Source organism: Triticum dicoccoides, chromosome 7A (assembly GCF_002162155.2).
Source record: "Triticum dicoccoides isolate Atlit2015 ecotype Zavitan chromosome 7A, WEW_v2.0, whole genome shotgun sequence".
In the NCBI taxonomy this organism is placed as follows: Eukaryota; Viridiplantae; Streptophyta; class Magnoliopsida; order Poales; family Poaceae; genus Triticum; species Triticum dicoccoides.
Window position 1 is genome coordinate 196595377 of NC_041392.1, and position 26660 is coordinate 196622036.

General features: G+C 44.1%; 2 protein-coding genes across 7 annotated transcripts; one reads left to right on the plus strand and one right to left on the minus strand.

Moving 5' to 3' along the window:
• The first annotated feature begins 5576 nt into the window (after positions 1-5576).
• LOC119329244 (formin-binding protein 4-like) lies at positions 5577-12080 on the plus strand. 5 transcript variants are annotated; one of them, XM_037602254.1, is made up of 10 exons: positions 5581-5832; positions 7153-7233; positions 7713-7834; positions 8174-8790; positions 8892-10084; positions 10167-10246; positions 10702-10797; positions 10886-10959; positions 11346-11481; positions 11651-12080. In XM_037602254.1, the coding sequence occupies exons 1-10, from the start codon at positions 5745-5747 to the stop codon at positions 11732-11734; spliced, it is 2571 nt and encodes an 856-aa protein (XP_037458151.1). In that variant the 5' UTR covers positions 5581-5744; the 3' UTR covers positions 11735-12080. The 5 variants fall into 5 exon arrangements, 2 of the variants coding, with proteins under 2 accessions (XP_037458151.1, XP_037458152.1); XM_037602255.1 differs by having other exon boundaries at positions 5766-5832; positions 7153-7507; XR_005159361.1 differs by lacking the exons at positions 11346-11481; positions 11651-12080 and adding an exon at positions 10576-10620 and having other exon boundaries at positions 5577-5832; positions 10886-10930.
• A 342-nt stretch (positions 12081-12422) lies between these two features.
• LOC119331405 (protein translocase subunit SecA-like) lies at positions 12423-14898 on the minus strand. 2 transcript variants are annotated; one of them, XM_037604556.1, is made up of 5 exons: positions 14584-14898; positions 14356-14504; positions 14078-14239; positions 13580-13695; positions 12423-12776 (listed from the first exon to the last, which is right to left on the minus strand). In XM_037604556.1, the coding sequence occupies exons 1-5, from the start codon at positions 14744-14746 to the stop codon at positions 12632-12634; spliced, it is 735 nt and encodes a 244-aa protein (XP_037460453.1). In that variant the 5' UTR covers positions 14747-14898; the 3' UTR covers positions 12423-12631. The 2 variants fall into 2 exon arrangements, with proteins under 2 accessions (XP_037460453.1, XP_037460454.1); XM_037604557.1 differs by having other exon boundaries at positions 12640-12828; positions 14584-14895.
• Between the last annotated feature and the right edge of the window lie 11762 nt (positions 14899-26660).

A 26660-nucleotide genomic window follows, 5' to 3' on the forward strand; every position in this document is an offset into this window, starting at 1 on the left:
CTCATGCGTTAGTTGGGTGTGACCATTGCCAGCAGTTCTGAGGGCAAGATCACTGATGAGGAGGAGTGGATTCAACAGCACTGTCCGTGGACCGATTCAGACACCGAGCAGTTTCCGACTGAGGATGGCAGTGCAGACGACCCCGCTAGGATGTGATGATAGAGCCCCTCAGTTTGCTATCACCTGGAGCCTTAGCAGCGCTCTTTGCCCTTTTGGTGTCTCGATGCCAAAGGGGGAGAGAGCTTAGGGATTTGTCGTTGTCGAGTTGTGTGCGTGTGTTTGTGTGGCGTGTTTGCCTTGCTTGTCTTTCTCGCAATCTCTTTTCTCGTGTTGAACCTTGCTTGCTTTGGTTTGGTTATGCTTGTGAGACTTATCTATCATATGGTGTAAGACATATGCACTCTATCGCATCTTATTGAGCTTATGTTATCTTGTGCTATTTATGTTATGCTCATATTTACTATCTTGCTCAGTGTTAGCCTTATTGTTGCAAGATATGCATTGTCTATAAAATATAGGGGGAGTGTTGATCTTAGTATGTGCGTCGTGCAGTCCAAAGCACTTTTCTAGATAGCACACATCTAGGGGGAGCCCGTCTATATTTTAGAGATGGGGGGTTTGCTTATGTCCTATTTTTTTCCCTTTGTGCAAATCATGTATTGTCATCAATTCACCAAAAAGGGGGAGACTGTAAGGGCATATTTATCCCTAAGGTGTTTTGGTGATTGATGACAATGCTTTTGCGGACTAATCGTGTGCCTTGAGTATTTCAGACGTTTCTTCACTAGGCACAAGACGGTTTTTGTCCCCCTCGAAGACTATTGAAGACGACATTTGTCTACGTTTCTTTTCGGTGGATTTGAGTCATAGGGAAGCCGTACTATTAAGAGGGGGTCCGCATTGATGAGGCTAGGGTGGAATCAACACGTACACATCCCTTTTGCACCCTCTCAGCTTTTCCGTTTCGTTGAAGGCTCCATTGCTGCCTTCTCCCTGTGGTCTGGTCCCAGCGCTAGTACCGCGAACCCCAGCGGTAGTACTGCTCAAGAGGTACAAGCGGCAGTACCGCTCCGCAGCGGTAGTACCGCTTAGACCTCTCAGCATAGTACCGTTGCGGCTCCGTGCTCCTACCGCCTCGATTCAAGGGTTCTCCTCTCGTGTCGGGTTTTGCGGCACTAGCTGCGGTAGTAGAGGCGGAAGTACCGCTCTTAGGAGGTAGTACCGCCCTTACCACCACGGTAGTACTGCCCTGGGTCCACGTCCTTCTCTGTGCCTTACTACGCGGCAGTACCGCGAGGTGGAACGATAGTACCGCTGGCCACAGCGGTAGTACCGCCCTGTGCGGGGCTGAGCAAGGGTAACGGTTGGATTGACTTCCCCACTTATAAAAGGAGGTATTCTTCTCCAAGTTGACTTACCTCTTTTCCCCAAGCTCCATTGTTGCTCCAAAGCTCATTTTCGCCCGATCTCTCTCCCTACCCAATCAAACTTGTTGATTTTCTAGGGATTGGTTGAGAAGGCCCAGATCTACACTTCCACCAAGAGAAATTTGATTCCCCCACTCGTCCCTTGCGGATCTTGTTACTCTTGAGTGTTTGAGCACCCTAGACGGTTGAGGTCACCTCGGAGCCATATTCCATTGTGATGAAGCTTCGTGGTTTCGTTGGGAGCCTCCAATTCGGTTGTGGAGAGAGCCCCAACCTTGTTTGTAAAGGTCCGGTCGCCGCCTCCAAGGGCACCAATAGTGGAATCACAGCATCTCGCATTCTGTGAGGGCGTGAGGAGAATACGGTGGCCCTAGTGGCTTCTTGGGGAGCATTGTGCCTCCACACCGCTCCAACGGAGACGTACTTCCCCTCAAAAGGAAGGAACTTCGGTAACACATCTTCGTCTTCACCGGCTCCACTATTGGTTATCTCGTGCCTTTACTTGTGTAAGCTTTTTGTGTTGTATCCTTAGTTTGCTTGTGTACTTTTTGTTGTTGCATCATATAGATTACTCACCTTGTTGCATGTTGCATATCTAGACAACCTACTTTGATGCAAAGTTTAAATTGGTAAAGAAAAGCTAAAAATTGTTAGTTACCTATTCACCCCCCTCTAGTCAACTATATCAATCATTTCACATGGTTTGGTTATGATCGGTATTATTTTCATAAATGGTTTATTATTTTCACCATGCTAATGTCATAACTAAAAATGATTGAGTTAAAACCAGTGTCTCTAAAGTGATTAGTAGTGCATGCAGAATGATTCTATGATGTTGATCCTTTTCATTTCAGTGATATGTGGATATAGTGCATGTCAGATAGCTGCATGTTCATGGCATACTATGACTCGAGTTCTTTTATTTCAAGTTAAACCTGATGATAATTCAACTTGAACATAATGTTGATCAGGTCATGGTGCCACCGAATCGAGCTTCCCAGTGCAACCACACTTGCCTTTATGGGAAGGCCCTTATTCGGTCTGTTATCATGCGTCCGGTCGGTGCCTCCAACGAGGGAAGGTTATGGGCGTGCGGTACCCTGGCCCGGTAGGCAGACATAACCTTGTGTGCCCGTTGTTGTTATGGTACCTTGTCCCCGTTTGGGACCATTTATGTTTTGCCACGACGGTGGCCGTGGATGTCACGGGTTGACATCGGGGGCCACCCATGACTTAGCCCAAAGGGGAGTTGGTCGGAGTGGGCGGGAGAGTGTCATGGCAATGGGTTGGTTCTGTCGGAATGTCGTTGGTCCACCCGAATGGGAGTTCAAGGCCATGGATTCCGTGGTGTGGGTACAGTGTGCTAACCTTTGTAGAGTCTGTGTTAAATCTATCGATAGCCGCGTCCTCGGCTACAGACCCAGTTCGTAGTAGGTCACACCATGGATCAACATAAATAATTTAATCTTGCACACCAAAGTGATATGGTTGGCACTGGTTATGTGATGAGATTGTTGAAACCATGAAGATGGTTGTTGTTGGAACCAAAGAGTTGGTTTCCTTTGTGATCCGGGAGTGATCACCGTATTATTGAGATTGGTTACGAGGTAACCCGTACGGTAAGCCAGACCGAGGGACTTGGTGCACAAGCATGTTCACTTCATGAGTGGTATGTTGTAGTCTTGCATTTAACCTGCTAAATTGTCATGTTATTGTTTGTCATTATGCTTTTACTTGTTGTGAGCTTGCAAGTACATTCAATGTACTGACCAGGCGTGTCATGCCAGCTTTCACGAAAGTCTTACCAGATCAGAGTGGTGTCCACATCGGTGTCCCTGTGCTATGGAGTTCCGCTTCGTCGTCGTTCCGGTGCCGCGCAGTTGTCGTGATCGAGCCCCCTTCATGTTCATTAAATAATGTACATACTGTTCAGCCGCACCGTGTGTGCCGCTTGGCCTCGCTATCTGATGTAATATCGAACCTATGTTTCCGCTAGCATCAATAAAGCGGTTGTTTTCTATACCAAGTTGTTGTGTGTTGCTAAAAAACTAGATCTCTGGGCTGGCAATGCAAGGTAAATCGGTTGCTCTGAGGCGGGATGCCACATTTTTCATGTTCAGAGAAATCTGGATACCAATATCATTGGATACACAAATCAGATCCCTACTATGTCAGATCATAGACAAGCTTTGTTTCCCTGTTAGGTGTGGTAGCCATCCCATGAAAGTCTTTGAAACAGACCTCGTGGTTACATCCACCAACCATTATCTCAAAGATAATATTGTTTTGTGTTGCCGGATGCAAACATGTTACATAATGAGCAATATCCCTATATATTGTATATCTTGCAAGTCAAATCATGCGGCTAATTTGTTCACCAAGTCTTCACCGACTTCTACATTCCAGAAGTATGTTCACATAATTGGTATGTGATGGCTTCGAAATTTGCAAGAATCAGAGGGAGTATCTCCCTGAATTGTTCATGTTTAAAGCATTATATTATACTATTTCCCCCATTATGTGTTTATTTTATTGGTTCTTATAAATGTTTTTAGTGAGGTAATATCAACACGAGATCATATGTCACACTTTATGTTTTCCCCACTTGGGTTTTAGGAAATTATATACAACATGTTTATTGTTCTCCAAACTCTACGGTTCTCACATATTGAGTTAAAATGAGACAATAACTATTATATGTTGCATTATTTTCTCCTTGTTTTTTCATTGGATTTGCAGGAGTTTTAGCAACATATTAAACACTATTTTCCTCATATTTTTCCCCATAGAGTTTTTGAGGAGAGTTAATAAGATGATGAACTATCATAAAATCTAGCGATGATTAGGGGAGTGTTAAAAAATATATTACCCTTGCGGTTATAGGGGATAATCCCCGCTCCTTTTTCCTCGTGTGTGTCATGCCAGGTTTTTAGCAACCACCACGACGGTTCCTTGGAACGATGCCTCTAACCGTTGCGCCTTTCGGAGACAATCATTCTGACTGTATATAAATGTACATCATCGCCAATAAAGAGTTGGTTCAATCATTTGTTCGATTGTCTCGCTCAATAACATATCTCTCTAAACAAAACCAACGCCCGCGTCAACATCAAGAATTAATCGCTCGTAATCTCCTCGTGGGATCAAAAGGGAATCGGCTGCAGCAGTAGAAGTGGATTTTCGCGTACTTGTACATGAAGATATGGCGCGGTCGCGGGAGATGGTCTGCTTGCAGAGGAAGCAGGAGTCGAGGAAGTGGTGGTAGTGGGCAGTGCCGGCCATGGAGCCCGGCTTCACCCGGAAGAACCTTGAACGCCACCTTGACGTACCGCTCCTCACCCTCCTTCATGGCCGTCGCGGCCAGCAGGGACGATGACGAGAGCGACGCTGCCGGCGGTGGAGGCGAGCTCTCCCATGTGCTCGCGCACGTGTAGCACGGACGTCGTTGCTCCTGAGAGAAGAGTGATGCGTGCGTGCGTGCTCGGGTGGTGCGCCCGAGCACGCCTCTCTTATATACGCATGCGTGATTTCCAGAAATGTCAAGGGAATTTTCACAAAAGTGTCAGGACGAGGCTAGCATGCCACCAACTGCCCGCTACTGATTAGCTGTGGACTAAATCTTCACGCAGAGTGCAAGTTTAATGATGGATTGATCACCTCTGGTAAATATGTGAACTAAACCATTATCTACATTGCAATCAACCTGTGGTTGAGTTGGTTAGGTGGACAGTGGTATCCCCAATCCATCAGGGTTCAAATCCTGGTGATCGCATTATTCCTGGATTTATTTCAGGATTTCCGGCGATGCGCTTTCAGTGGGAGGAGACGTTCCCGTCGACGAGGAGACGTCTACGGTGACTTCGTAAATTTCAAGATGATATGCCGGCTCAGTCTCTCGGGGGTGTTCATAGGGGTAGGGTGTGCGTATGTGCGTTCATAGGGGTGAGTGTATGCGCGTGTATATGAGCGCTTGTGTCTGTACTGATGCTAAAAAAAAAGTTTGTGGGAATTGCTGTGACTCGAACGCCCAATTTGATTTCCAAATCGAATTTCCCGACCCCGAATTTACCCCGAAAACGATTAGACCGAGAGAACCGTGCCCACCCAACCGCGCTTCTCCGCCGAAGCGAAACGCGAGCACGGAGCACGTGCAGAGCACAGCTCCACCGAAGCGCCTTCCACTTCGCCTCTCCTCCTGATTCGCACAGCTTCCCTTTTCGCCGTAAAAACACCCCGACGTCACCCTCCATACCCTAACCCTAGAAAAAGACGTCCATCTCCACCCCGGCGCGCGCCCGACTGCTCGGGGCAGCGGCGATGGGGAGGCGGAAGGAGCGCCGCCTGGCGGCCAAGGCGGCCTCGGGCCGCAGGGTCAAGCTCGACCTCTTCCTCGATCCTTCCCCCGGTGAGTTCTCCGCCCCTGCCCCGGGTTCGGTTTTCCTCCGTGGTCTGTGCATGGTCAACCCGCGACTGATGTGCGTTTAGTTGCTGGTTTCATCGCGTCGATTATCTAGCTTGCAATCGGAGCCGGCTTGAATGGAACTCGGTTAGTTTATACTCCTTCCGTCCCAAAATTCTTAGATTAGTCTAGATACGGATGTATCTAATATTAAAATGTGACTTGATACATCCGTATTTAGACAAATCTAAGACAAGAATTTTGGGACGGAGGGAGTATTTCTGAACACTCGGAAGGTTATTTTGTTGCATGGTTCGTGATTGTTTGGCTGCCTGAATCTGTCCATCCTGATTAAGTGGATGCACCTTGAATCACCAGCTCTACCAGTAGAATCTGGACGTGGTAATTGACACATCAGAAGGAGCAGTGAGGCTAGAGCTTATAACAAAAGGAGAAGAAGTGGCTTGCTGGCCTAGGCCGACCTTAAAACTTGTGTGCTCTATATAGAGTTTCATTGTCACTTTCAGTTGCATTATTTCACCGTGTGTTAAACAAGTTATTACTGATTCAGGGATATAGGGAATTGCCTGAGTCGGGGAAAAACATGTCCAGTGCAGTTCCTAAATCACACCATATGACCATATGCTGCACTTGTATCAGATTCAGACCATAATCCAAGATGTTTCTACTATAGGAAGATAAGTGTTCAAGGTTATAATGTTAGATTACTGGGGCGAGATCCACCAAAACTACTAGTAAAGATCAATGTGCATTTTTGGAGTTTGAAGTTAGCAGTTCAATATTTTGTTGTATGACAAATAACTGAAAAGGAGCACGCAATTTCCATTTCAATGATCAGAGATAAAAACTTAAAATATAACCTGAGGAAACAAATAAAATTTGGTAATGAAATTTGTGAATTTGTGCATGTACAGCTATGTCACATCCCTCGTTAGATAAATGCTGCTGCTTAGCCCAAAACAAGGGTTTGGTTATGGAGAGACCTGATGCTTACTGGGTTCTGCATTTGCTCTACATTGCCCCAGCTGAATCAACAGAGGTGATGTATGACATCACCTCATGCGATATTGCCAGTTCTGGTAAAAAAAATGGAATCAAGGAAGGATGGTTAACAATTCTTTTGGAACCCACTCCTTATAATTGTAGAGATTTAATGCTCAGCTATTTGTTGCACTTTTGAATGCCCAAGATTATGAGTAGCAACATATGATTACAGTAGTATAACTACCGAGCATAAAATGCGACTCCAAATATCCAATAGACCTTGAACAAGCTGGCTGCTGATACTTCAAACGTGCATTGCAGGGGAGGCATCTATGAAAGAGGGAGTAGGAGAGGAAAACCGTGGGCAGCAAACTGGTGTTCCCACTTCACCATCTTCGTCAGGTGGGTTCAATCAATTTCCTTCCAAGGGATATGTAAAGACGGCACATGCCTATGGAATGTAAATTTGGTGGAAATTTGGAATTTTCTTCAAGCATGTGTATGCTCCAAATTTCTGGTTTGAGGCACATGTAGGGTTCCCGGCCTGCAAGGAACATTAAGTAAATTCTTCAGATCAGGCTGCCACTGTCAAAACTGGGTGTGTTCCTTCCGGTAATTTCTCTTTTGGCAGCATCTGAGCGTGGGGATTTCAGGATGATTGTTGCCTCCTCGGTTCGTATGTCTCTTTTCTTTATATTGTAGCTCCTAACCTGGTTTTTTAATTATTGCTGGGCCGCCATGGTGCATTTTAAAGTAATTTTAACGAACTTGTTCTACTTTTATACCTGAGTCGATCCTCACATATACTTCAGAAAATACTGCAATATAGATTGTGTCACATGAAAGCTTTTGCGTTTTTAATGATGAATTTATTTTTTCAGATAAGAAGGAAAATCCTCTAGCGTTGCTTGGGCAATATAGTGATGATGAAGAAGAGGATGAAGTAGCAACAGATCAACCCATTGGTGAAACTAAGGGGAGCCCAACAGATGCAAGTGCTGAGGTAATTGAATCTCCTATTTATTCTCTTGTACCCTATAAGACCAAACAGGTTGAGGTTGAACTTTCTTATGCAAGACCAAACAGGTTGAACTTTGTTGTGCTAACCATTTAATCTGAAGATTCTTGTATATTGTATTGTAAGCCCCAAATATGCTGAACCCATTTTGATATATTAGCTGAAGCCTCCAAATAGTTCATGATTTGTATTCTGTAGATTGGAAGGATTAAGCACCCGTATGATTCTCTTTCAAGTATAGTATCTTTTCTTAGAGAGAAGATTATTCAGATAAGAAGTTTGAGCTCAGGTCGTCTTGCGATGAAATTTGTTCGCTTGTTTCAGGTTATTCATGATCAGGGTGATATAACTGGGGATAACGGCGATGCAGATAGTGAACTGCCTGCTTCTGTTAGTGTTCAGCAGGAGGTATCTCAAGCTGATGATGTCAAAATTATCACAGAAACCGTTGCTCAGGAATTTACTGTTGCCCCTGATCCAACTCTGGAAAATGAGTGTGTGACAGCAATGGAAGCTGTCCCAGATTCATCTGGCATGCAAATTGTTGGTGACATTGGTGGGAATTGGAAGGCTATAATGCATGAACAGAGTAATCAGTGCTACTACTGGAACACAGTTACAGGAGAAACTTCTTGGGAGATTCCTAATGGATTAGCTTCAGTAGTTGCTGCCGATGGAGTCACTTCTGCATCTGTGCCTACTCATATGGGGTACTCTGTCGAAGCTCAAGCACATGTCCTTCCCCACAGTAATGTCGAAGCATATCCTAGTGACGTGTCTGTTGGAAATGGCACAGCAACCTATACTGCTATGGGAACTTATACTCATGATCCTTATGCTTACACTGGAGCCGTTGCTAGTCATGAGACAGTGGACATTGACCCCTTGCAGCTTGCAAAATATGGTGAGGATTTACTGCAAAGACTGAAGCTGCTGGAAAGGTGCTTGTTATTTTTATCATCCTTTTGCCATTTCAGTTTACCCTTTTCAACCATTCCTCTACACAGAACTGCGTAACTAATTTTTCCATGTCATCATGCAGGCCACATGTTGCCATTGACAGTCTTGAGTTGATAAAAAGAGAAATTGAGATACGAATAGCAGACTGTAATGCCCTCTCCTCGTATGGATCTTCTTTACTTCCGTTGTGGTTGCATGCTGAGGTGCACCTTAAGCAACTAGAACTTTCAGTTTCCAAGTTTGAAGCTAGCTACACCACCAAACATGGATATCGGGAGACAGTGGATGCAGGACACAAAGCACCTAATGAAGCTGAAGTTATGGCACCCTCTGAGGGTGAGCATTTGAAGGTTGATGTTAGCACTCTGGGAATAGGTACTGGCGATGAAAATATTAAGGTTGAGGAACCATGTACAACATCATCTGTTCAGAACTCACAAGGTGTGGCAGCAGCTATTTTAAGAGTTGAATCAGATAGTGATGAAGATATGGACGTGGAAATGGAGGTCGATGAAGAAGGTGTTGAAGAGCAGGGCGGTTCCACTTCTATGGCAAATAAGGAGCATCCTTCATCAGAGCAAGTGCGATCACCAGCTTTGTCATCATTGGAGGATTCTGCTCCTCCCCCACAGGATAATGACATTCCTCCACCACCACCACCAGAAGAGGAATGGATTCCACCTCCACCACCTGAGAATGAACCAGCTCCTCCACCTCCTCCTGAGCCTGAAGAGCCCGCTGTGTCATTTGTTAATGCTGATACACTTCCTCAGCCATATGGAGATCAAGCAAACTTGGGTTATACGCTTCCAGGAATGGAGTACTATCCTGCTGCTGGTACAGATGGCACCAATGCCAACTACTATATGCAAGCAAGCGATTCTCATATTCTTCAATCACAGCAGCATTCTTACTATGCACCATTGTCTGCAAGTGGCGTATCTATTCCTGTTGAGACCACATCCATCCCCCCAGTACCAGGTTCTTATTATAGCTATCCTTCCGTCACTATGGCTGCCACTGAAGTAGCGGCTGAATCTTCTGGATACTATGCTTCATCAACCTCTGCCATTTCTAGTGGTGAATTAGATAACAAAACAAGCTTGGCCTCCCTTGTTGCAAATAGTAATGTGAATACTGTGGAGTCTGATAAAGTGATATCCAAGGAGCCCACAGTTGCGTCTTTGAGCCAATCAGTAGGAGCAGTATCTTCAGGACCAACAGTACATGGAAGTTCTACTCAAGCTTCTACTAGCTCCACTAATCAGACTAAAGGTAGTTTTATTATTCTTTGCAAGGACACTTCATCTTACTAGCTTATAGTTGTTTTAGTTTTGACATTTGCACTGATTTGCAGTTCCTCGTACTAAGAAGCGACCTGTTGCTGTTGCATCATCACTGAGATCTAATAAGAAGGTCTCAAGTCTGGTGGATAAGGTATCTCTCCGACCTCCCAAAGCTGCTGTTAAAATAGTGACCATTTATGCTCTCTCCTACCCTACCAATCCACTGCCCCCAAGTGTGGTGTCTTGACATTAATGAAGAAATTTAACACTCTGCATGATTTGCATTACTGCTAATTGTGTGTACTTAGTCGTTGAGACACACTCTTGGTTATGTCATTAACAAGAGAGCACACTGTTCTTGGCCAGTTTATTTTGTTGTGCACAATATAGGTCGTCCAGAAAAAAACAACTCATGCAAGTGGGAGTGTGACAGTGTTTCCTGACTATTTTGTCTCATGTTTATCATTTCTTATTTTAAAGGCAGAGCAATCTGTTTACATGGTAATTGGTAAGGCTTAAGACAAGGTGAGTGTTGATGTATAATGATTGTTTCCTTATTAATCTACCTTTGCTAAAGCAACCTTTTTTTTTATTTCACTATTACAGTGGAAAGCTGCAAAGGAGGAGCTTCGTGATGAAGAGGAAGAGGAGCCTGAAGATGCTTTGGAGTACCTAGAAAGGAAACGCCGGAAGGAAATAGATGTAACTCTTTTCATCTCTCTTGAGAACATATACGCCATGACAAATGCTTCTGAAGTCTTTTGGATTTGATCAGTTTCGTTAATTTCAGGGGTGGCGTAAGCAACAAATAGCTAGTGGAGAAGCCAAGGAAAATGCTAATTTTGTTCCCCTTGGTGGTGACTGGTATTGTTCCTTCACCATATGCCGTTTGACTTGAATAACTTGATACTTCGTATTTACAACAAGGTATTACTCCATCTGATCCATATTAATTGTTGCTGGTTTAGTACAAAGTTGTACTAAATCAGCGACAATTAATATGGATCGGAGGGAGTACTGGCCTCTGGCATATTTTCCTCTTTCTCAAATTTATCATTTCTGAGTCTTAACTTAAAAATAATATGGATTGTATAACTTGCTTATAGACTTCTCTACAGCATTGATTGTGGTGGACCATGTCATTTCTAGGATTACAAATGTTATGTACCTACATTTAATCTTTTGTTAGATTTACTGGGGTTCTTGTTTGTAACTCTAGCTCAACTTGCTAATCTTCATCATTTTTGTAGGCGTGACCGTGTAAAACGCAAAAGAGCTGAAGCAAAGAAGGAAGCAAAGACTGAACCTATTCGTGCAGCTGCCGAACAACACAAAGGGGAGCCTGATCTCTCAGAGCTCTCCAAGGGTTTTCCTTCTGGGTGGCAGGTTAGTATTTTACCTGGTTCCATACACTTGATTTTTTTTTGCTATACTAGCTAAAACATCCAGACTGAATGCTGCATCTCAGTTTCCAATAAATACATGTTTCTTGCTGACAATCTAATTCAAAGTATAGCTATGATTTTTTTTAACGCAACATGTTCTTTGCTCGCAGGCATACATAGACGAGTCTACGAAGCAAGTGTACTATGGGAACAACCTCACTTCCGAGACGACTTGGGATCGGCCTAGCAAATAAAGATTGGATTAGTTGAAGATGGTCTAGTTTTGCTCTGTAGATATCCCTGTACCTCGATATATACGTTGCCTGTCTTGAATGGAACGGATATGACAGTCACGCCCTGAGAAGCAACCGGTTTCTGATGTTACCTTGGTTTTGAGGCTGTATTGTTTCTTCTATTTTCCACTGGGAGATCGTAGTGGAGAGGAGAGTTCGTTTTGGTATAGAGGCACCCTTGTAAGAGTGGCAACTTGAGATCGAATTACTGAAGCAAAATCTACTAGTTAGTTGCTGACCAAGGAAAAATGTGCCTTGTTAAGTGGTGGGAGTCTTCACCTGGATCTGACATCGTTTGCTTTCAAAACAATGTCAACTATATTCAATTTTAGGTTGTGCTAAATACTAGAGACTTCTCCAATTATTTTCATAATTTGAAAGAAGATGATTTTAAAGTTTTATTTTCATACTTACAATATTCAAAACTTAAAAATGCCCTCATACGCCATTTGCTGGATTTTGTTTACATCATGTGATCTAAGTTATCTGTTATTAACCCAAGGCAATTGACGTGGGGGTCAGGTGCACATGACATGATGCACTCTCCAGTACCACCCATAAAGCAATGGTGTCATCCAAATATGCAATCACAAAAGAAAGTAGAACAGAAGCTAGTGTTTCCCAAAGGGAGAGTGTAACACTGCCAGGATGCGCAAAATCTCCTGTAATTTTATTCAGATGCAAGAATATCAGCTCCTCAATGTACATAGAACTTCAATAAACTGACCAATAGGAAGGCTGAAACATCAGGCTTCCATGCCCGCGGATGCTTTGAACTGTCTGCATAAGCAAATCAAATTAACTAAGGCAAGACATCACAGGGTTTAGGAAAATGTTTATCCCATAGTACAGAGCCGCTTATGGCGCTTTACAAGTTTCGCAGCCAGGTTTGCAACAACTAAGTTTGGCTCTTTCAGCCACTGAGGCAGTCTCGCTGTCTAGGTTGAGAATCCCGACGTGCTTTTCTTGATCACAGCAGAGCAGAACTCTGCCCCAGTCAGCGCTAGCAACCAAAAGGAAAGCATGAGTTTTCACCTCAAGAAGCCCCACAACACCTACATATTTCATGAAGCAAAAAGAGTGTTATCACAAGACAAGAAACATAACAGCACATTATTTTGGTAAGAATATGAACTCGCACAAGAAATAGGAAGGCTGGATCTATCTACAAAGAGGAGAAGAGAAGAAGGAAGGCTGGATCTATCTACACCTAAGTTCTGGCGAATAAATTGGTCGCCACACACTACAAGTCTTGGTAAAAGCATATGTGTGAGATGTGGATTATGTTAGGAACCAAACATCTATCACAAAAAAAAAAAGGTTAGGTTAACCTAAGTGGAGTATGGCAATGTGTGGCAATGGAGCAATCAGGATTTGGAGTTCTACTTATACGTTCAAGCAAGTGAAACACCATTTTAGTATTTAATGCACAAGAATGACGTGCTAGGTATCAGCTGCCTAGCATCTCACCTTTTCACTCGTGGAGGATAGATACAAACTAAAGAAGTTACCAAATGGGCCAAACTTGCTCGCTCCAATTTTCAGTGAACAAAGGACAGGAGCCCTGCCAAGTAACAAAATCCTGTACATACTGAAAAATCTCTATCTACCTTTTGCTAAGATAGTAGTAACCGTGCGCTTACAGATTTTCTACAACTACATTCTCTGTAGGTTGTCCATCTAAAAGAAAAGATGTAAGTGCACATGTAATTTGCAGCAATCTGATTTTCGAAGGAAACACGACACCAACAAACTCGGCAACAGAACATCATTAATAAAACAGTATCAGGCATGGAAGAATCATACTTTTTATATCGTTTCTTAGAACCGCATGGGCAGAGAGCATTCCTACTTATCTGACCACTCTTTTCCAGATTAGCTCTTCCAAGGTCAAAGGCTGTATTACCCATTAGATTTTGCACCTAGAAAGGTGATACAATCCAGCATTAAACATTAGGCATATCAAACATCAGCACATAACTGTTGCTTCAAATCTGAAAAGACAACTGTTGCTTCAAAAATGAGGAAAGAAATCACCATATCCTGTATTGACCTAATCATTCACATTATGATGGCTAAACTGGGCTACTTATCTTTAGCTGATCCTCTTACATTGATATTCTCTAAAAAAATGGTTAGCATATTATTAATTCTTAATACTCTCTCCCCTGTCCTACCCACCCCACACCCCCATGTTTCGTTATTTTTATACCGTCACATGTAATTCATCCACTCTTCAATGACCAGCAAAACAAAAGGATTAGCACCCCTATCCGACAGTTACAACTGTTAGACCGGAGTTACCTCAGTAAATGTCTTTGGCACTGGCTTTCCTTCTTCTTCGAGTTTTTCAATCTTCTTTTGGGCATCTTTAGCCCATGTGTACTTGGCCAGTATGTGCTCCACATCAGCAATTGTGCAGTTGCAATGCTTGGTGGCACTAATTTTGTCACTGGTTTTGAGCTTCTGCAGAACAAAGAGCAGCACACACAACACAATGAACCAACCCGCCACGCCGCACTAGCAAAGCATGCTGTATGTACCATAAGAAATGACATCCGCTCTATGATCATTGTATATACCTCGCCGGTTGGGTCGATGGTGGCGAGGTAGCGGAGAACGGCGGCGTGCTTCTCGCAGGCGGCTACGACGGTGGCCTCGCTGCATCTCCCTGACACGAAGTTCTTGAAAGTTCCCACCTTCCTCGCCATCTCCATCGAATCCGCGAACACTGCAAATCCGGAGGGCCCGAATCAGACCACCCACTGTACCAAGAGAGGAGGAACCGGACATCTCGGACGACTACTTACTGTTGAGATTGAAGGATTCAGACGGGGGGAAGGGTGAGTCGGCGGCCTTCTTGCCGGTGAAGGTGTCCTTGATCTTGTTGATCCACCCGAGGGAGGCGAGATGTGGGGTTGAGGAGATGCCTCGAGATGCCGTTAGGAGGTGGAGGACGCGGCGGGACGCCATGGGTGGCAGTAGCGGGGCACTCGTGTCTCCGGTGAGCCGCCGACGGCGAGGTGCGGTGGGATCCTCGGTTGGGTTTACGGCGGCTGGGCCGAGATAGGTGGGAGAGGGGAAGAGGTACGGGATGGGCCGTTAGAAGGAAGAAGGTTTTTTTGTTTTTGTTTTTGGAGGCAGGAAGGAAGAAGGTGAGTGAGCGCACACACACGGACCCTTTAGCAGCCCATGTGATTTTACCTCAGATGGGCTTACAACAACTTTAAGAATCTTTAGTCGCCCCTGTCTCAAAAAAAAAAAAAAACAACAACAACAACAAACAGAGCTCATATTTGAAGGTTAAGGTGCTGTTCATTTTTTAAAAAGAGAGGCTGTTATAACTCTAAACTCAACCGACGTGGCGGGAGTGTACTTTCAAATCCTTCCTCTTTCCTGCCAACGGAGTATACTCCCGCATACGCGTTTTCGACTGAGAAACGCACCCATTAATACCCCTTCTCGACCCATTGCCATCCATTTTTCATGTCGACGGAGTAGTTTCTCAGAGAGAATTTTCGCTGCCCACGCCTTCCCCTGCCGCACACCATTATCGTATATAAAACGCTTGCCGCGAGGCATCTAGAGACACTCGTCACATCTCCAGCTCCTTCCGTCCACCGCCACTATGCCGCCTCGCAATCCACTTAGCCTTAGGTAATTGTCATGGCTCCGTCGGGTTCCAACTGAGGTGGAGCTATGGAACTAATAGGGGACGACTGCCTTCGAAGCCCTCTTCATGGCCACGACTGCCATGGAGGTGGAGGACAACGTTATAGAGGAGGACAACACTAAGATGATGACCCACATCAAATCCCCGAGTCGAAGGACGAGGACCCAGTCCTCCAGCGCATGCTCGCAGAGTCCAGCAACATGACCTCCGCGGAAGTCATCTACCACCATGGCCGTGCCAATGCCGCGCTCTCGCAACTAGGGAATCGTGGGATTCCCGTCCTGCCCTAGTCTTTGACAAACAAGCGAGCTTCGCAGAGATCTACACCACCATGACACAAGTGGCGGCAAATAGATGTCAAGAAAGAGTGCGCCATCTGGACCACGCCTCCACTAGCGTCACCGTCAAGCAGACAAGGAGGATGCGTGGCAAACATGGCAGCCCACCCTGGTCTACTCAGAATGGTAGGCCAGCTAATGTCGGCAAAGCCGCCGCCCGCGCCTTTGCCCAAGACTCCAAGGCCTCTGCCCGCACCGACAAGTCCAACGCAAGCTAGATTATATTTCAAGTATCTTGTATGGTAGTGTATGCTCCACATTTTAGGTAGTAAAAAAATGCCGCTACATGTATGTATAATGTCGACAAGCTACAACTTTTGCCCTTGTATATGAACTTAACTGGTTTGCACTGTTGTTAAATTTGTTCGATGTTGATCCGGCGAAAGTCTGTGCCGGATGAAGTAGAATTTTTGAATGCATGTGACAAAAATTGTGGAGGCTGTGGTTTGGACAATCTGAATTTGCGCACAAGCTTGGCAGCCAATCGGCTAGCGTTTTTTTTTCTGCAGGGCTGCTAGCGTTGCTCTTAGCTTGACGGCGATGAGAGGCGTGTGTCAGTGTGTGGCGCGGTGCTACCTTATACTTATGAAATTCCTTGGCCTTTCTACTGCAAAGAGAAAAGAAGATGAATTATTGTACCTTCAACCACATAACACATTTTATAACTTCTTATAAACCGCAAGAAAACATGTCACTTAGGAAAAATATGCACGAACGCTTGAAAACCCCAGAATGTTCATAACAATAGCCAAAAGCCTAGAAGCAAGAATGTTCCTGCAGTGCACCGAAAAAGGACGACACACATTCATGCGAGCAGAAACAAGAGAATTACTACTACTACTACATAATTTGATTGATCATGTTGCTTCCTGCCTGCCCGGGCTAAATTAAACCATACACAGAGCCTACGGTTGATAGATGCATTCCACAGCGACGGAGAACACGTACGGAACGTCGTTGAAAAACATTCATCCACATATGACCATACAACACAGACAACATATTGTCATGTCCTTCGTCGTCTATACTGCTTTCTAGCGACACGTACGGAGCGGGGGAGAAGAAGCAGGGAGGCCCTTAGTACTAAATAACTACTACTAGTAGTAGTGCTGACGGGGAAGGGTCGCTCTAGCGGCGCAGCCCGTCCCTCTGCCTCGCGTCGGCGAGCAACTCCAGAAACTCGCCACACATGGCCTCCTGACGCTGCTGCTCTTTCTTGGCCTTACCGGCCTGCGCCCTGAGGCGCTTCCGGTCGGCCCCCAGGCCCTTCCTCGTGTAGGCTTCTTCGGCCGGCACCGGCGCCCGCCGGTTGCCGGCGCGCTTGCCGCGCCCGCGGGACGCCGCGGCGATCTGGTCCTGCACCCGGCCGCGCTTCGCCGCGATGCATGATGACGTTCTGATATAGTCGTCGAGGATGTACTCGATGTCGTCCGAATCCAGCGCCTCGCTGGTCCCGACGATCCGTAGAACATCCTCCGTCGCCTTCGTGCCGCGCGCGGCGTTCGCGCGCCCAGCCCCCGACGCCGCCATTGTCCGTTCGTGGAGTAGCTTTGTAAAAAATGTTGCTGGAACGATCTTGTCAACTGCGAACGATCGGCCAGAGGAGGAGGGGAGGCCAGTGTTAAGTAGGGAGGAGATCGAGAGGCGAAGTGGGAACGGCATTTTGGAAGGGGCGTGAGCGTGAATGGGGGTAGCTTAGCGGTTACACTGTAACCGTTACGGATTCACGTAGAGATGGGCACCGTGGTGTTGGCAACTGCCGGATGCGAAGAGGCGTTCGTGCGCGCGGTTGATTCCTGCCCAGTTTGGGCCATGAGCACACGAAACGACGACATGCATGGGGGAGAGACGAGCGATGCAGCCGGGGAGAGAGGGCGACGCATCCTTGGGGGCTGCATCGCAAGTTCCAACTTCCATGCGAAACTAGATTTTCCTAACTTAACCGTGCAGTATGTAATGTACAATGGGCGCATAAATATCCTTAGGTGGCTGTGATTAATGAAAACCATGTACATTCTGACCACCAATCGTTAGTTTTGGATATGGATTATTTTGACGGTAATATGTTTCGGCCGCTGAATAGGGGTATTAAAATTTTTGAAGCCAGATGGTTTAAAGAAGAAACTGTTAGTGAAATTGTCAAGGCATCTTGGGAGAAGGCAAAGCTGGCTAGTATTGGCCCGACGCTCGCAGACAGGACCCGAGCGGTACACGCTGATCTACATTCCTAGGACCGTGAGATCTTGAAGGAACCAAAACGGAGAATTAATAAATTAAAAAAGAGCTAGAGAAATTGAAGCGTGGCCCTATGAATACAAATTCCCTTTCTACGCAGAAAGAAATTGTAGTTCTCATTGAGAATTTGTTGGATCAAGAAGAGATTTTTTGGTTACAAAGAGGTAGAGAAAATTGGTTGATGCACGGAGACCAAAATATTTCCTTCTTCCATAATGCAGCTACTGCTAGGAAAAAGAAAAGTAATACTAAAAAACTTCTCGATGATACTGAGGTCGGGCGACAAGATACGGAATTGAAGGATCATATCACAGAATATTTTAAAAAGCTTTTTACCTCAGAGATTGAGCAACCTAATCAGGATGTGTTATCAGTGGTAAAGAGGAGAGTATCTACTGAGATGAACAATGCCCTCCTTTCTCCGTATACGGCTAATGATATTCGTAAAGCCTTGTTCAACATTGGGGATTTAAAAGCCCAGGGCCTGATGGGCTCCATGCTATTTTCTATAAAAGGTTTTGGTGACAATGTTACGAGATGATCTGACCGAGGAGGTTTTGAAAGCAGTAAACACTTGCACTATCCCATCTGGTTGGAATGATACTACGAATGTGATGATACCAAAAGTCAACTCTCCGGAGAAGGTAACCCAGTTTAGACCAATTAGTTCGTGCAATGTGGTGTATAAAATTATTGCAAAAATGATTGCCTCTCGCCTAAAGGTGTTCCTACCAGATATTATTTGTTGAGGAACGCAGTAATTTCAAAAAATTCCTACGCACGCGCAATATCTATCATGGCGATGCATAGCTACGAGAGGGAAGAGTGTTGTCCATGTACCCCCGTAGACCGTAAGCGGAAGCGTTATCACAACGCGGTTGATGTAGTCGTACGTCTTCACGATCCGACCGATCCTAGTACCGAAAGTACGGCACCTCCACGATCTGCACACGTTCAGCTCAGTGGCGTCCCACGAACTCTTGATCAAGCTGAGTGTCGAGGAAGAGCTTCGTCAGCACGACGGCGTGATGACGGTGATGATGGAGCTACCAGCGCAGGGCTTCGCCTAAGCACTACGACGATATAACCGAGGTGGATTATGGTGGAGGGGGACACCGCACACGGCTAAGACAATGATCAACTTGTGTGTCTATGGGGTGCCACCCTCCCCCGTATGTAAAGGAGTGGAGGAGGGGGAAGGGCCGACCCTCTATGACGCGCCCAAGGGGAGTCCTACTCCCACCGGGAGTAGGATTCCCCCCTTCCAAGTAGTAGGAGTAGGAGAGAAGGAAGGGGAGGAGAGGGGGAAGGAAAGGGGGGGCACCCAATTCGGATTGGGCCAGGGGGCGCGCCTCCCACCTTTTCCCTTCCTCTCCCCTGTTCCACTAAGGCCCAATAAGGCCCATATACTCCCCGGGGGGTTCCGGTAACCTCCCGGTATTCCAGAAAATGCCGGAACTCATCCGGAACCATTCCGATGTCCAAACATAGGCTTCCAATATATCGATCTTTACGTATCGACCATTTCGAGACTCCTCGTCATGTCCATGATCATATCCGGGACTCCGAACTACCTCCGGTATATCAAAAACACATAAACTCATAATACCGAATGTTAAGCGTGCGAACCCTACATGTTCGAGAACTATGTAGACATGACTGAGACTCATCTCCGATCAATAACCAATAGCGGAACCTGGATGCTCATATTGGTTCCTACATATTCTACGAAGATCTTCATCAGTCAAACCGCATAACAACATACGTTGTTCCCTTTGTCATCTATATGTTACTTGCCCAAGATTCGACTGCCGGTATCTCAATACCTAGTTCAATATTGTTACTGGCAAGTCTATTTACTCGTTTCGTAATGCATCATTCCGTAACTAACTCATTAGTCACATTGCTTGCAAGGCTTATAGTGATGCGCATTACCGAGAGGGCCCAGAGATACCTCTCCGACAATTGGAGTGACAAATCCTAATCTCGATCTATGCCAACTCAACAAACACCATCGGAGACACCTGTAGAGCATCTTTATAATCACCCAGTTACGTTGTGACGTTTGATAGCACACTAAGTGTTCCTCCGGTATTCGGGAGTTGCATAATCTCATAGTCATAGAAACATGTATAAGTTATGAAGAAATCAATAGCAACAAACTAAACGATCATCATGCTAAGCTAACGGATGGGTCAAGTCAATCACATCATTCTCTAATGATGTGATCCCTTAATCAAATGACAACTCATGTCCATGGCTAGGAAACTTAACCATCTGATTAACGAGCTAGTCAAGTAGAGGCATACTAGTGACACTCTTGTTTGTCTATGTATTCACACATGTACTAAGTTTCCGGTTAATACAATTCTAGCATGAATAATAAATATTTATCATGATATAAGGAAATATAAATAACAACTTTTATTATTGCCTCTAGGGCATATTTCCTCCAGTCTCCCACTTGCACTAGAGTCAATAATCTAGTTCACATCGTCATGTGATTTAACAGCAATAGTTCACATCTTTATGTGATTAGTTCACATCTCCATGTGACTAACACCCAAAGGGTTTACTAGAGTCAATAATCTAGTTCACATCGCTATGTGATTAACACCCAAAGAGTGATCATGTTTTGCTTGTGAGAGAAATTCAGTCAACGGGTCTGCCACATTCAGAGTCGTATGTATTTAGCAATTTTTTATGTCTACAATGTTTTGCACGGAGCTACTCTAGCTAATTGCTCCCACTTTCAATATGTATCTAGATTGAGACTTAGAGTCATCCAGATCGGTGTCAAAGCTTGCATCGACGTAACTCTTTACGACGAACTCTTTGTCACCTCCATTACCGAGAAACATTACCTTATTCCACTGAGGATATTTTTGACCGCTGTCCAGTGATCCACTGCTGGATCACTATTGTACCCTCTTGCCAAACTTATGGTGAGGTACACTATAGGTATGGTACACATCATAGCATACTTTACAGAACCTATGACTGAGGCATAGGGAATGACTTTTCATTCTCTTTCTATTTTCTGCCGTGGTCGGGTTTTGAGTCTTTACTCAACTTCACACCTTGCAACACAGACAAGAACTCCTTCTTTGACTGTTCCATTTTGAACTACTTCAAAATCTTGTCAAGGTATGTACTCATTGAAAATATATCAAGCGTCTTGATCTATATCTATAGATCTTGATGCTCAATATGTAAGTAGCTTCACCGAGGTCTTTCTTTGAAACACTCCTTTGAAACACTCCTTTATGATTTCCAGAAAATTCTACATTATTTCCGATCAACAATATGTCATTCACGTATACTTATCAGAAATATTGTAGTGCTCCCACTCACTTTCTTCTAAATATAGGCTTCACCGCAAGTCTGTATGAAACCATATACTTTGATCACTTTATCAAAGCATATATTCCAACTCCGAGATGCTTGCACCAGTCCATAGATGGATCGTTGGAGCTTGATCACTTTGTTAGCACCTTTAGGATCGACAAAACCTTCTGGTTGCATCATATACAACTCTTCTTTAAGAAATCCATTAAGGAATGCAGTTTTGACATCCATTTGCCAAATTTCATAAAATGCGGCAACTGCTAACATGATTCGGACAGACTTTTAGCATCGCTACAAGTGAGAAAATCTCATCGTAGTCAACACCTTGAACTTGTCGAAAACATTTTGTGACAATTCGAGCTTTGTAGATAGTAACACTACTATCAGCGTCCGTCTTCCTCTTGAAGATCCATTTATTCTCAATGACTCATCGATCATCGGGCAAGTCAATCAAAGTCCATACTTTGTTCTCATACATGGATCCCATCTCAGATTTCATGGCCTCAAGCCATTTTGCGGAATCTGGGCTCATTATTGCTTCCTCATAGTTCGTAGGTTCATCATGGTCTAGTAACATGACTTCCAGAAAGGATTACCGTACCACTCTGGTGCGGACCATACTCTAGTTGACCTACGAGGCTCGGTAGTGACTTGATCTGAAGTTTCATGATCATCATCATTAACTTCCTCACTAATGGGTGTAGGCATCACTGGAACTGATTTCTGTGATGAACTACTTTCCAATTCGGGAGAAGGTACAATTACCTTATCAAGTTCTACTTTCCTCCCACTCACTTCTTTTGAGAGAAACTCCTTCTCTAGAAAGGATCCATTCTTAGCAACGAATATCTTGTCTTCGAATCTATGATAGAAGGTGTACCCAACAGTTACTTTTGGGTATCCTATGAAGACGCACTTCTCCGATTTGGGTTTGAGATTATCAAGATGAAACTTTTTCACATAAGCATCGCAACCCCAAACTTTAAGAAACGACATCTTAGGTTCCTTGCTAAACCACAGTTCATACGGTGTTGTCTCAACGGATTTAGATGGTGCCCTTTTTAACGTGAATGCAACTGTCTCTAATGCATTACCCCAAAACTATAGCGGTAAATCAGTAAGAGACATCATAGATCGCACCATATCTAATAAAGTACGATTATGACGTTCGGACACACCATACGCTGTGGTGTTCCGGGTGGCGTGAGTTGCGAAACTATTCCGCATTGTTTCAAATGAAGACCATACTCGTAACTCAAATATTCGTCTCCGTGATCAGATCGTAGAAACTTTTTCTTGTTACGATGATTTTCCACTTCACTCTGAAAACCTTTGAACTTTTCAAATGTTTCAGAATTATGTTTCATCAAGTAGTTAAATCATCTGTGAAGGTCAGAAAATAACGATACCCGCTGCGAGCCTCAACACTCATCGGGCCACATACATCAGTATGTATTATTTCCAACAAGTCAGTTGCTCGCTCCATTGTTCTGGAGAACAGAGTCTTAGTCATCTTGCCCATGAGGCATAGTTCGCAAGCATCAAGTGATTCATAATCAAGTGATTCCAAAAGCCCATCAGCATGGAGTTTCTTCATGCGCTTTACACCAATATGACCTAAACGACAGTGCCACAAATAAGTTGCACTATCATTATTTACTTTGAATCTTTTGGCTTAAATATTATGAATATGTGTATCACTATGATCGAGATTCAATAAACCATTTATCTTGAGTGTATGACCATAGAAGGTTTTATTCATTTAAATAGAACAACAATTATTCTTTGACTTAAATGAATAACCGTATTGCAATAAACATGATCCAATCATACTCATGCTCAACACAAACACCAAATAACATTTATTTTAGGTTCAACACTAACCCCGAAGGTAAAGGGAGTGTGCGATGGTGATCTTATCAACCTTGGAATCACTTCCAACACACATCATTACCTCGCCCTTAACTAGTCTCTCTTTATTTTGCAACTCCCGTTTCGAGTTACTACTCTTAGCAACTGAACTAGTATCAAATACCGAGGGGTTTGCTATAAACACTAGTAAAGTACACATCAATAACATGTATATCAAATATTCCTTTGTTCACTATGCCATCCTTCTTATCCTCCAAGTATCTAGGGCAGTTCCACTTCCAGTGACCATTTCCTTTGCAGTAGAAGCACTCAGTTTCAGGCTTGGGTCTAGCTTTGGGCTTCTTCATGGGAGTGGCAACTTTGCTTGCCATTATTCTTGAAGTTCCCTTTCTTTCCATTCTTTCCTTTGCCCTTTTACTTGAAACTAGTGGTCTTGTCAACCATCAACACTTGATGATTTTCTTGATTTCTACCTTCATTGATTTCAGCATCGCTTAGAGCTCGGGGAATCGTTTTCATCATCCCTTGCATATTATAGTTCATCATGAAGTTCTAGTAACTTGGTGATAGTGACTAGAGAACTCTGTCAATTACTATCTTATCTGGAAGATTAACTCCTACTTGATTCAAGAGATTGTAGTACTCACACATTCTGAGCACATGCTCACTGGTTGAGCTATTCTCCTCCATCTTGTAGGTAAAGTACTCGTCAGAGGTCTCATGCCTCTTGACTTGGGCATGAGTCTGAAATATCAATTTCAACTCTTAGAACATCTCATATGCTCCATGACATTTCAAAACATTTTTGAAGTCCCGGTTCTAAGCCGTAAAGCATGGTGCACTAAGCTATCAAGTAGTCATCATACCAAGCTTTGCCAAACGTTCATAACGTCTGCATCTGCTCCTGCAATAGGTCCGTCACCTAGCGGTGCATCAAGGACATAATTCTTCTGTGCAGCAATGAGTATAAACCTTAGATCACAGACCTAGTCCGCATCATTGCTACTATCATCTTCCAACTTATTTTTCTCTAGGAACATATAAAAATAAACGGGGAGCTACATCGCGAGCTATTGATCTACAACATAGTTATGCAAATACTATCAGGACTAAATTCATGATAAATTAAAGTTCAATTAATCATATTACTTAAGAACTCACATTTAGATAGACATCCCTCTAATCATCTAAGTGATCACGTGATCCATATCAACTAAACCATGTCCGATCATCACGTGAGATGGAGTAGTTTTCAATGGTGAACATCACTATGTTGATCATATCTACTATATGTTTCACGCTCGACCTTTTGGTCTCCAGTGTTCCAAGGCCATATCTGCATATGCTAGGCTCGTCAAGTTTAACCCGAGTATTCCGCATGTGCAAAACTGGCTTGCACCCGTTGTATGTGAATGTAGAGCTTATCACACCCGATCATCACGTGGTGTCTCGGCACAACGAACTGTAGCAATGGAGCATACTCAGGGAGAACACTTATACCTTGAAATTTTAGTAAGGGATCATCTTATAAATCTACCGCCGAACTAAGCAAAATAAGATGTAGAAAAGATAGGCATCACATGCAATCAAAATAGTGACATGATATGGCCATCATCATCTTGTGCCTTTGATCTCCATCTCCAAAACACAGTCATGATCTCTACCATCACCGGCATGACACCATGATCTCCATCATCTTGATCTCTATCAACGTGTCGTCACCTGGTCGTCTCACCAACTATTTCTTTTGCAACTATTGCTATCGCATAGTGATAAAGTAAATCAATTATATGGCGCTTGCATCTTATGCAATAAAGAGATAACCATAAGGCTCCTGCCAGTTGCCGATAACTCCGTTACAAAACATGATCATCTCATACAACAATTTATATCTCATCACGTCTTGACCATATCACATCACAACATGCCCTGCAAAAACAAGTTAGACGTCCTCTACTTTGTTGTTGCAAGTTTTACGTGGCTGCTACGGGCTTCTAGCAAGAACCGTTCTTACCTACGCATCAAAACCACAACGTAGTATAGTTATTGCTTTTTGATCTTTAGAAAGAACCCTGTTCATTGAATCTGATTCAACTAAAGTTGGAGAAACTGACACCCACCAGCCACCTGTGTGCGAAGCACGTCGGTAGAACTAGTATTGCGTAAGCGTACGCGTAATGTCGGTCTGAGCCGCTTGAATCAAGAATCAACTAGTGATAGCAAGCAATATGTATATATCCACGCCCACAATTCCTTTGTATTCTACTTATGCATATAACATCTACGCATAGACCTGGCTCGGATGCCACTTTTGAGGAACGTAGCAATTTCAAAAAAATTCCTATGCACACGCAAGATCTATCATGGTGATGCATAGCTACGAGAGGGAAGAGTGTTGTCCACGTACTCTCGTAGACTGTAAGCGGAAGCGTTATGACAACACGGTTGATGTAGTCGTACGTCTTCACGATCCGACCGATCCCAGTACTGAAAGTACGGCACCTCCACGATCTTCACACGTTCAGCTCGGCGACGTCCCAAGAACTCTTAATCTAGCTGAGTGTCGAGGGAGAGCTTCGTTAGCACGATGGCGTGATGATGGTGATGATGAAGCTACTGGTGCAGGGCTTTGCCTAAGCACTACGATGATATGACCGAGGTGGATTATGGTGGAGGGGGGCACCGCACATGGCTAAGACAATGATCAACTTGTGTGTCTATGGGGTGCCCCCTCCCCCGTATATAAAGGAGTGAAGGAGGGGGAGGGCCGACCCTAATCTCGATCTATGACAACTCAACAAACACCATCGGAGACACCTATAGAGCATTTTTATAATCATCCAGTTACATTGTGGCGTTTGATAGCACACTAAGTGTTCCTCCGGTATTCAGGAGTTGCATAATCTCATAGTCATAGGAAAATGTATAATGATGTGATCCCATTAATCAAATGAAAACTCATGTCCATGGCTAGGAAACTTAACCATCTTTGATTAACGAGCTAGTCAAGTAGAGGCATACTAGTGACACTCTTGTTTGTCTATGTATTCACACATGTACTAAGTTTCCGGTTAATACAATTCTAGCATGAATAATAAACATTTATCATGATATAAGGAAATTGCTACCTCTTGAGCACTGCGTTGGTTTTCCCCGAAGAGGAAGGGATGATGCAGCAAAGTAGTGTAAGTATTTCCCTCAGTTTTTGAGAACCAAGGTATCAATCCAGTAGGAGGCTACGCACGAGTCCCTCGCACCTGCACAAAACAAATAAATCCTCGCAACCAACGCAAATAGGGGTTGTCAATCCCTATAGGGCCAGTTACGAGAGTGAGATCTGATAGATATGATAAGATAATATTTTGGTATTTTTATGATAAAAGATGCAAAGTAAAATAAAGGCAAAGTAAATAGCAAAGGA

Excerpts from the sequence above, each read along its gene's own strand:
- LOC119331405 (XM_037604556.1), bottom strand. The coding sequence starts at position 14,746 with ATGGCGTCCCGCCGCGTCCTCCACCTCCTAACGGCATCTCGAGGCATC. Across the intron at positions 14,505-14,583 it reads TGAATCCTTCAATCTCAACA|TGTTCGCGGATTCGATGGAG; the intron begins GTAAGTAGTCGT and ends CCGGATTTGCAG. Across the intron at positions 12,777-13,579 it reads TCTAAGAAACGATATAAAAA|CGCTGACTGGGGCAGAGTTC; the intron begins GTATGATTCTTC and ends TTTGGTTGCTAG.
- LOC119329244 (XM_037602254.1), top strand. The coding sequence starts at position 5,745 with ATGGGGAGGCGGAAGGAGCGCCGCCTGGCGGCCAAGGCGGCCTCGGGC. Across the intron at positions 7,835-8,173 it reads CAACAGATGCAAGTGCTGAG|GTTATTCATGATCAGGGTGA; the intron begins GTAATTGAATCT and ends CGCTTGTTTCAG. Across the intron at positions 8,791-8,891 it reads AGACTGAAGCTGCTGGAAAG|GCCACATGTTGCCATTGACA; the intron begins GTGCTTGTTATT and ends GTCATCATGCAG.